General features: G+C 31.1%; 3 protein-coding genes across 3 annotated transcripts; all 3 read left to right on the top strand.

The window, feature by feature from the left end:
* Positions 1-321: 321 nt before the first annotated feature.
* LOC126661205 (uncharacterized) lies at positions 322-2,911 on the top strand. Its single transcript, XM_050355020.2, has 2 exons — positions 322-712; positions 2,630-2,911. Exons 1-2 carry the CDS (start codon positions 386-388, stop codon positions 2,816-2,818), a joined length of 516 nt encoding a protein of 171 aa, XP_050210977.1. The 5' UTR covers positions 322-385; the 3' UTR covers positions 2,819-2,911.
* A 2,421-nt stretch (positions 2,912-5,332) lies between these two features.
* Positions 5,333-7,480, top strand: LOC126662002 (uncharacterized). Its single transcript, XM_050355889.1, has 2 exons — positions 5,333-5,392; positions 6,932-7,480. Exons 1-2 carry the CDS (start codon positions 5,333-5,335, stop codon positions 7,478-7,480), a joined length of 609 nt encoding a protein of 202 aa, XP_050211846.1.
* A 403-nt stretch (positions 7,481-7,883) lies between these two features.
* Positions 7,884-10,382, top strand: LOC126662001 (uncharacterized). Its single transcript, XM_050355888.1, has 3 exons — positions 7,884-8,467; positions 8,617-8,735; positions 10,000-10,382. The coding sequence occupies exons 1-3, from the start codon at positions 7,884-7,886 to the stop codon at positions 10,380-10,382; spliced, it is 1,086 nt and encodes a 361-aa protein (XP_050211845.1).
* The last annotated feature ends 263 nt before the right edge of the window (positions 10,383-10,645 follow it).

Here is a 10,645-nt window from a genome sequence, read left to right as displayed (position 1 = left end):
GAGAAAATTTAAACTACGTGATTAAAATGAGAAAACGTATAAAGTTCGTGATTTTTATTGACATTAACCCTTTTTAAAATAGAAAAAAGTATGATATGAACTCTTTTCCAAATTAAAAGAGTATAATTTAATGTTTTTGGGTAGTGATGAAACTTAAAAACCCAAAATTAGGTGGAAATTATGTTTTTATAAGATCAGGGAATAAACGAAAAAAAAAGTGCAAGATAAGAATTCTTTTAAAAAATTAAGCCTAAATAATTTAAAAGTTTAGTGACTTCCGAAGTATCTAATCCCTAAAAACGTCTATAAATTCATTAAATTGCCACATCTATCGTGAACTACAAAACCAGAAGAAAAAATATAGTCTAATAGGAAGATAAACGAAATGGGTGCAATTACAAAAGTAATCGACACCATGCTGTTTCTGAACTTCATAATAATGGCACTGGCGGTTCCGTTAATGTCCGGTCAGCTGTGTCTTCCTCTGAAACTGTATCCAAAATTCTTGATCAATCTGATGAAATGGTATAGCCATGAATTTGGAGACCATCTCTATTCTCATAATCCACCAAATTATTTTAGAGGAATTTCTTGGTGGGATCTTTTGTTTCATTTTCCTCTTGTTTGTTTGGGTTTGTATGGGATTTTAGGTGCTAAACCTTGGTTTAACACCGTTTGTTTGATGTATGGCGCCTCAATTTCCGCTACCATGGTATGTATGCCTAGATCTCTGTTTTTCTTTCTTCATCGGAAAAGATAATACTAAGAAGAAATTATACTAAGTTATTTCGCCCTTTTTAGTTGGGACATAAGATCTATAACCAAAACACTCACATTTTGTCAATTTTGGAACATTTTACACTTTTGACTATTAAAAATGATGTCAAAATGACTATTTATTAGGGTGTATATTAGCATTAGGCAAAATAAATTTATCTATATACTATGATCTTTGAACTTCGCCAATTTGGTCCGTCTTTTATTTATTCTTTGTCAAATATACCCAAGGCTTGGATATATTTGGGTATATTTGGCCAAATCCAAATGAGTAATGGCTATATTTGGCAAATATCGAATAAATAACGGACTAAATTGGTAAAATTAAAATGTCATTGAATATTTGGTAAAAAGGATATAGTTGTTGGTAGATAAATTTATTTTGCCTTGATAATATAACTGTTAGTCTTATCACTTGTATTTTAATCTCGATAAGTAAATGGGACGTTTAGGAGAATACCTAAAAAACTAAAATATTTATAAATTTACCTCAAAAACTGAAAGTTTATAAGCGTACCTAAAAAAATAAATATTTATTTTTTTACTCCGCAATTTATTTTTTTACTCCGCAGTTTCAAACGGTTTCAAATACAGTTTCTAATAGAGTTTCAAACAGTTTATAACGGTTTCATAAAAATAGAGTTTCAAACGGTTTCAAATACAGTTTCAAAAAACAAAATTTGAAACTGTTTTATAAAAACGTTTCAAATACAGTTTCTAATAGAGTTGCAAACGATTTCAAATACAGTTTCTAATAGAGTTTCAAACGGTTTATAACGGTTTTATAAAAATAGAGTTTCAAATGGTTTCAAATACAGTTTCTAATAGTTTCAAATGGTTTATAACGGAGTATTTTTTAAAAAAAATTGACATCTTTGAAACCGTTTATAATACAACTTAAAATAGTTAAAAAAAACGGAGTATTTTTACAAATTTTTTCAGAGTAAAAAAAAAAACCGGAGTAAAAATATAAATTTTTGAAAAACAAAGGTAGACAAATAATTTTTCAAAAAATGGAGTATTTCTGCAAATATTTTGAAAAACGAAGTATTTTCTGCAATTTCTCTAAGTAAATATCATTTGTAACCAGCTAAACATATTTATAAAGAATATGTTCTTTTTTTCAATTATAACCAATTATGTTTTCAACCGAAAGATTCTTATTAAAATTACGATACAATAGACGGAAGTAAATAGTTTGGTAATAAATAAAAAATAAAAAGCGTTTAGACTTTTTTAAATAGATATGCCTTTTAAATTGAGTCGTTAGCTATCATTGTAATGCATTTAAGCAAAATTACCCTACAACTGACGAAATTCCAAAGTTGGACTGTAATTGACTAAAAATTGAAAAAAATGATAATTTTTTTTATGATTTAGTCTACTAATTAAAAAAATAAAAGTGACACTATTGCCAGAGCAATACTTATCGTATTTTTTTATTGACAAAATTATTCCTCTTTTAATTTGATTTGATTTTTTCATTTTAGTGAAGAAGATAATTTATCAAAGTATATATTTTGTTCTGTCATATTATCAATTAAGCCCGCAAGGATTTGTCTAGTGGTCTAAGATTTAACCATTTGGTCGTTAAGGTTGTGGCTTCAAATCCCGGTTACGCCCTTTTTAATAAATGGAGCTGTTGGGACTGGGCTGCTGGCCATTATTAGTCTGAATTTATCGGATATGTGGGTTTGCGGGTGGTGCACATTCCAGAATTTAATAGTGATCCTGAGTTTTGGCTTAGAGGAGTGAGTCCTCGTCCCAAAACAAACTAATGCTATGAAAATCACATCACACTAAAATAAAAGTATGTTATAATGTACTTAACAACCGTATAACTGTATATCAGGCTGCTATAATCGGGGATTTTTGTGGGGCGGGTAAGGGATCAGACACAATAATGCTTGGTTACTACCCCTTCTTCGGCGTTGGAATATTGGCCATGCTACGTGGTCTTCTGCCTCCCTCGGCCAAACCTTCGGCTTCGGCTTCTGCTATGGTAAATGGAAATGCCCCGTCCACCAAAAAACTAGCTTGAAATTAGCTAGCTAGTTAAATCTCTCTTTTCTTTGAGTAGACTTCTATGTACTGATGAATTATAATTCAAATGATATAAACGTTGGGTTTAAACTGCTATGTCGTGGGTTCAAATCGTCCCACAAGCGTCTCTTTTTCCATTTATAATAAAAAAGTGTTGATTTAAATAAATTTCTTATATTCTAATGAATTGTATAATGATTTGTTTTAAAATTTATTTTATAAAATTGATTATGTTTATATGTGCATGTACTGCCCAACTCCATTCAACGAGTTTTATTGTCATTTTTAATAAAAATATTTTGATTCTCTGAATTACATTAAGAATGATAAATGGTGAGCAGATTACTTTTAGGTCTCCATCATATATCATAATTCAGCTTTATTTTAGATTTTGGCATCTACAATATTGTCATTTTTAATAAAAATAATTTGATTCTCTGAATTACAAAAAGAATGATAAATGGTAAGCATATTACTTTTAGATCTCCGTCATATATCATAATTCAGCTTTTCTACCTCTTATTTAAAAATCAAACAATATAATTTTTCAATTTTTTTCATTGATATTTTAATTTTTTTTGTTTAGTTTTGATATTAGTCAATTTAGTCAAATAACTTAGTACAAAAACATTTAAATTCAATTTAATCATTAAATTTAGATTTTTAATATGTATACAAAAATATTATTTTATTATGAATTTAATATTTTAATGATTTCAATTCAATTTTTAATATTTATTAAAAAAATTAGTTTGAAAAAGTAGACGGAGTAAAAAAATTAAAAAAATTTAAATATAAAAAAGTAATAAATTAAATTAGATCTATTAAGCAGTTGAATTTTATAAAAATATAATTATTATTCGTATTTGAGCCAATATTAAGTTTAAAGATTAAATTAAAATTTAATTTTTAGTTAAGTCTTTTAAATTAATTGACTAACACAAAAAATATATAGAAGACCTAAAATATAAACGGAAATAAAAGTGAAGGACTATATCATTTTATTTTCAAACTAAGAGGACGAAAATATAAATTATGACATATGTGGAGGACCTGTTGTTCTTGAAGTGCTCACACATACAATAAGCATACAAACCCCTCTAAATAGCAAGACAAAGCACAATAAAAGCAACGAAAACAACTCTAAAACATAAATGCATTTTGCTCTTATCATTGGGCAGAAGGTTGCCTAAAGAAAAGAAGGAAAAAAAATTACACAAGTGCAAGGGTATGCGATCATACACCCATATGTGTGTTCATTGCAGAAGGATTGTGCGAGCTAAAATCCATGTCTAGGAGGTTTTGCAGCATTTTGAGGATTGGCTAAGGTAAGGAGTGTGCGCCATGCAAAAGAGAAAAGTGTGCGTTCGCACACTCTTGTGCACGAACGCACACTTGAGTCAGAATTACGATTCATCGGACAAAAATAGCCCCGAGTCAGTTCCGACAGCTGCGAATCACGAGGGCACTTCTGGGTTTTCACCATAACTCGACTTAATATCAGATTTGAAAACGGGCCGTATAAATATTGAGTTTTAACATCGAATAAGGGTTCGCATAGTTTTGTATTAGATTAAACCCTACTTTTAATAAGTTTTTCATCTTTTCGTTCTTCGATCGATTTTTCTACATTATTTCTCCAGTTATTGTTAGATTATATTCGAACAAGGTACGATTGATCATAATTTCATATTCAGTATATCTTTTAATCTTAAGATGAAATCCTTTTATATTATCTTAAATTTACCTATTGTTATGCGTAGCTAAACCTTTCATTGGGAATTATTATTTTGATTTATGTCTGTTAAAATGAATTGGGATTATGGGTTTTTCTTCTTGCTACGTTTTAATTGTTGTCCTTAATGCTTAGCCTAAATTGATCACTTAGCGTATGCCATTTATTTTATTTTTAGCTCGAGAGAGTAAAATTGAAATAGACCAACATAATTAAGAATGTAGGAGTTGATTGCGCGAGAGTGAATTAACGAGTGCGTGTTCATCGGACTTACTTCACAAACAACTAATTAATTAGTAATTAATCATTGTGCGAGAGTGAGTAATTAGCCTTGTTATTAGTTTATTCTTTGTTTCTGCCTGCAATTGCTCGAAAGACAATTATAGGTGTTTTCGACTAGTCCGAACCTTAGTAGAACAATCCAATTGATAACCCAAATCGAATAAACAACATAATGACAATTAATAATCCCTGCTTTACCCATATTTGTTAAACACAAATTTATTTACAGCTTTAGTTATTTAATTTATACTAGTTTAATTTTGTCTTTTAATATTACGTAAGCAAAACCAAAAATATATTTTCAACTATTCAAATCGAGTCTCCTAACTTGTTGTATCTAGAAGCTTTATCTGTGGGTACGATATCCGGACTTCATAGTCTGTATTACAAGTTGGCATAAGCACGCTTGCGTATTTTTACCAACAGTAGGCTCGAGCCTGGGTCACCGTCGGAAAGTGGAAGGATTAGAACCAAATTTTGGTGAAGCCGACGGAGATGGTTGGAAGATTTCAGCCATGGATGACTGGTTTGTTTATAGCAACCATGGATGCTACTGTGAGGAAGAAGACGCTTAAAATGCCTTCTTTTTTTAGGTTTTAAATGGACCAGACGACTTGTCGTTCAGTCAATAGTTTTCAATTTTTTTAAAGGCCAAACGACCTTTAAAAATCCTTTTATAAAAGGGGCCAAACGACAAGATGTTTCAATTGTTTAAAACAATTGAAAGTCGTTTGCCCCTTGCTGTTTCAATTGTTTAAAACAATTGAACCAACAGCTGAACGGGAAAAGACCAATTCTTTGTCCCGTTCAGCTTTTATGAATTATGATCTGAGAATAAAAATTGTCACGACCCAATTTCATATATCGTGACGTTCGACGCTAGGTTATGGGAGTGGTAGCTCCGAAACTCCTACGCGGATAAATACATAAACATTATAATACATTAAGTAACCTGCATAAAACCAACACTCGGGGGCAACCGAGACTCCAACCACATGGCATTCCAATACCAAAGTAATAACATGCCAACAATAATATAGCAACAGTCGGACCAAATCGACAAACAAAATAAATACAAAAAATGGTCACTACTGTGCTTTAAGAGTTTAAATAAGTTTGACCATCTTTATTAAATAAAAAAGTAGACCTAAAGAATAATGAAATTGGAAGATCAACCAGATGCTCTCAAAATCATAAACCTGGAAAATAAAAAAACAATTAGGGTCAAATATACTGAGATGAGTTCAAGCTACTGTTTAAATTTATTAAGTGAAAACCTTTAAAGCATTTAAACACATTTTATATACATTACAGATAAGTATTGAAACCCAAAAACACAATACATCTAAAGTATAAATGTTGTGTCGGTGAGACGTATATACATAACCGATCCTCGACCGTCACCCAACATATATATCAGATGAGTTCCAGGAGACGAATCTACCACCGACGCTCTCACTAAGGTAAGCCGTATCTCAAACCAAAACTACACTACCAAAGACGTATCTCAAACAAAAACTATAATATATAGTACAATTTACTTAATAAAGCGTTGAATAGTAAATATAAACTCACTGCTTTCGAATCCCCAAATATCCTGACAAGTAACTAGACCTGGTTTAACTCTGAAGCACGAGCAGTCGATGAGTCTAAGAAATAAAGCATAAATTATAATTAAAATCAACCCCTAACTATACGGACTATTAGACACCACATAAGACTAGCACAATACCCAAAAAGCCAAAGCATAAACTAACATAGAGTAAACATATATACAGAGTCCATAACCAAAGCCAAACAATAGTCAAGTCAAATTGAGTTCCTATTTTGAAAACGTAATACAGAAAATCATTTCAAATAACTTCGTTAAAACAATTAAACCAAATTAAAACCAAAGTGGTGATTCAACCTAGTTATCATAACTACCAAGCTTATTCTTACCTGTTGGGCGACCCAAGTCTAAACCAACCCAACGTATCACGAAATATAAATCAAAGTGTAAAGTCTGGAAAATCATTTGATGAATCAAATATCAATTTGAAAACAACGGAACTTATAGTTTAATCAACCAACATATAATAACATGTCCATAAGGTATTTGATATAAGTCCACAATGGACAAAAAGAGCGCGTGTTGAGTTTGATTCTGCAAGCATAATTACGGATCCTGTAAATCAGATTTCGATTGATGAATACAAAATCAATATTAGAGATAAAGTAAGACGTGCATATGTGCTTAAAGGTTCTTGTCAACCAAAGAGCCGTATGTTTCCTCAAAAAAAATTTGGGAGAAAAAATAGAAGTTTTCAAAAGACCTGGTTTAGTAAATATGTATGGTTGGAGTATAGTGTATCAAAAGATGCAAAATTTTGCTTTTGGTGTTATTTGTTTAAACCACCAAAGACTAAATCTCAAGGTGGTCGAGAAGTATTCACCAAAATGAGATTCACTAATTGGAAAAATGCAAGAGTTAGCTGGGGAGAACATGTTGAAAAAGTTGATAGTGACCACAATTATGCAGCGAGAAATTATCAAGCATACAAAAACCAACGACAAAGTGTGGAGCACATATTTGCTCAACACGCTTTTGACATGGAGTTTGCTTATCGTACTCAATTGACAGCGGTTTTGGATGCTATCTGATTCTTACTCAAGCAAGGACTAGCCTTCCATGAGCATGACGAGTCGAGTGATTCATTGAGTAGAGGCAACTTCACTGTGTTACTCTAAAGCGATTGTGAGCATAATGAGGAGATTGCAAAGATGCTAAATATTAATGCTCCAGATAATTTAGTTGCATGATTTAATTAATTTACATTTACTGATAATACAATTTGATTATGTTAAATGATTAAACTCATTTTTCAATGTTCTAGAGGAAACAATCAGATGACTTCTGGAAAAATTCAAAGAGAATGAGTTAATGCTTGTGCTGAAGAAGTGAGCACTACCATTATTAAGGACATTAGAGATCGTGTTTTCTTACTCATGGTTGACGAATCGCGTGATAACTCAGTGAAAGAAAAGATGACGATTATGGTGATATATGGTGATATATGTTGATGATCATGGAGAGATTCTCGAAAGGTTTCTTTCAGTTGTGCATGTAACAGATACTTCATCACATACTTTAAAGGAAGCTATTGACAACTTTTTTGCAATGTATGGACTCTCAATATCTAGACTGCAAGGGCAAGCATATGATAGGGCTTCAAACATGCATGGAGAATTCAATGGTTTAAAGTCGCTCATACTAAATGAGAATCTTTATGCTAGGTATGTTCATTGTTTTGCTCACCAGCTGCAATTGGCGGTTGTTGCTGTTGCAAAAATATTACTTATGGAGAATTCATTTAGTTATTTATCAACAATTGTGAACATTATTGGAACTTCCTATAAAAGAAAATATGCACTCATAAAAAGTCATCATGATCTTATGGTCACACGATTAGAAAAGGGTGAATTTTATTCAGAAAAAGGGTTACATCAAGAGACAAGTCTTGCAAGACCTAGAGACATAAGGTGGGGTTCTCATTATCAAACAGTAATTCGTATATTGTTGATGTGGCCTTCAGTAATGGAAGTGCTTGGGAATGTTCATGATGATGCGACTAGTTCAAAGGAAAAAAGGTGCAACTCTAGATTTGCTCGACCGAATGGAAAATTTTGAATTCGTTATCACCTTGCATTAGGTGAAAAAAGTCTTGACAATTACAAATGGATTGCAAGAAAAAAATTAAAATATTGTGAACGCTTTGGACACGGTACATGTCGTAAAGGTCAAGTTCCAATCATTTAGGAAGGATGGATGGAATGATCTTTTTTGATGAGACTCGCAAGTTTTTTGTTGAAAATTCTATCGATGTGCCTAATTTAGAAGATAGTTTACCGATTCGTGGTTGGTCAAAATGTGAAAGCCAAACCTCTTTGTTTCCGTGTGGAAATATTTTTTGAGGTTAGTAATTTTTTTAAATATACTATTTTTTATTATTATTACACTTCATAATTCTCTTAGTTTTGATATTTTTTTTTCTTATATTAGATTATTGATGTGATTGTGCAAGAGATGAATATATGTTTCTTTAAAGGGAATCTCGAGATGCTTTCTTGCTTAAGCTATTTTGATCCAAGACAATCGTTTTTAGATTTGATGCTTTGAAATTAGAGGTGGCAAATAGATGCCCAACCCAAGCACCCAACCCAACCCGCCCAAAGAAATACAACCCATTTGCACCCAAAAAAAGCTTGGGTAACTTGTGACCCAACTCATTTAGGCTAAAATGGGTTTATAAGAATGACCAAATGGGTGAAATTAAGTCTAAACAAATTTCAATTTGGAAAGTATTTGAGTTTTTAAAATAAGATTTAGAGTTGTATAATTTATTTTTTAAAATAATTTTTTCCAGAAAATTATTCTTTTTCCAGAAATTACTTTTTCCGGAAAATTACTTTTTTCCATAAATTATTATTTTTTTTTCAGAAAATTATTATTTTTTGAAAAATTATTTTTTTGTCCACCACTGGTCAGAGTGTATGAGTTATTTTTTTCGTATAAAATATTGTCTTATCCGGCTTGCTTATGGTTTCTGTGAGCAAGTGAGCTTCGGCCAGCACTCTTTTCTAACTCAGAATTCGCTCAAAATCCCTGGAATGAGTTGGAAAATAATTTTTTCCCGAAAAATTTATTTGTTCCGGAAATTTATTTATTTTTTTGGAAAATTATTTATTTTTTCCAGAAATTTATTTTTTCCGATAAATTATTTTTTCCCAAAAAATTATTTTTTTCCAGAAATTTTTTTTTTCCCGGAAAATTATTTTCCGGATATTATTTTTTTCGGGAAAATTATTTTTTTTTCCGGAAAATATTTGTTTCTGAAAAATAATATTTTGAAAAGTAATTTTCTTTAAAAAAAATTCAATTTTATTATTATTTTTTTGAACTTTTAATCTCATATAGTGATTTCAAGTATCTCACCTTCTATTCGGGTAATTTTGGGCTTTCATGACCCAACCCAACCCAAAATTACCCAACCCAAAACTGCCCAAAAATATTGTGACCCAAAATTATCCAACCAAAAAATGCCCAAACCCAAATAAGCCCACCCAAACCCGCCCAAGAACGCCTATTTGCCACCTCTATTTGAAATTGTGTCGTCTAGCAGAGTTTTATACAAAGAAAAATTTTACATTTGATTTGATGATGTTGAGTGATCAATTGGAGATATACATACATGATGTGAGGCAAAGTGCTGACTTTGTTGAACTTGTGAGAATCGGGCAACTTACAAAGAAGCTAATCGAAACAGTGAAGTACATTGTTTATCATCTTATTTATCGATTGAATGAACAAGCATTGATTTTTCCAGTTTCAACAGCTTCAGTTGAAAGGACATTTTCAGCAATGAACATTATCAAGACTGATTTGCGTAATAAAATAGAAGATGAATTTCTAAAAGACAGCTTATCATGTTTTATTCAGAAACAAATTTTTGTTAAGATTAATGACGAGCTCATTCTACAACACTTTCAAGTTATGCAGACGTAAAAAATACAATTGTCTCGTCGCGATCGAAACTAATGTAAGAATCTCTTATAATAATATTATTTATTTTTTTAGTAATATTAATTATATGTTATATAGTCCGGACCGAAAACAATTTCTGATTTCACCGTCTAGACACATGATTCCAAAACGCAAAGTCATTACACATTTAGAGTAGAAAGTTGACTTTGTTCATCTGTTATCGATTCAAGAATAAAAATAGTTACTTTGTGTATATAAATCATTCATAATTACTTAATACGTAA

Source organism: Mercurialis annua, linkage group LG8 (genome assembly GCF_937616625.2).
Source record: "Mercurialis annua linkage group LG8, ddMerAnnu1.2, whole genome shotgun sequence".
Classification (NCBI taxonomy): Eukaryota; Viridiplantae; Streptophyta; class Magnoliopsida; order Malpighiales; family Euphorbiaceae; genus Mercurialis; species Mercurialis annua.
This window is presented reverse-complemented; position numbering and strand designations above follow the sequence as displayed.

Excerpts from the sequence above, each read along its gene's own strand:
- LOC126661205 (XM_050355020.2), top strand. The coding sequence starts at position 386 with ATGGGTGCAATTACAAAAGTAATCGACACCATGCTGTTTCTGAACTTC. Across the intron at positions 713-2,629 it reads CCTCAATTTCCGCTACCATG|GCTGCTATAATCGGGGATTT; the intron begins GTATGTATGCCT and ends ACTGTATATCAG.
- LOC126662002 (XM_050355889.1), top strand. The coding sequence starts at position 5,333 with ATGGTTGGAAGATTTCAGCCATGGATGACTGGTTTGTTTATAGCAACC. Across the intron at positions 5,393-6,931 it reads TAGCAACCATGGATGCTACT|GTATTTGATATAAGTCCACA; the intron begins GTGAGGAAGAAG and ends CATGTCCATAAG.
- LOC126662001 (XM_050355888.1), top strand. The coding sequence starts at position 7,884 with ATGGTGATATATGTTGATGATCATGGAGAGATTCTCGAAAGGTTTCTT. Across the intron at positions 8,468-8,616 it reads ACTAGTTCAAAGGAAAAAAG|GTCAAGTTCCAATCATTTAG; the intron begins GTGCAACTCTAG and ends CATGTCGTAAAG. Across the intron at positions 8,736-9,999 it reads AGATAGTTTACCGATTCGTG|AGTTTTATACAAAGAAAAAT; the intron begins GTTGGTCAAAAT and ends GTCGTCTAGCAG.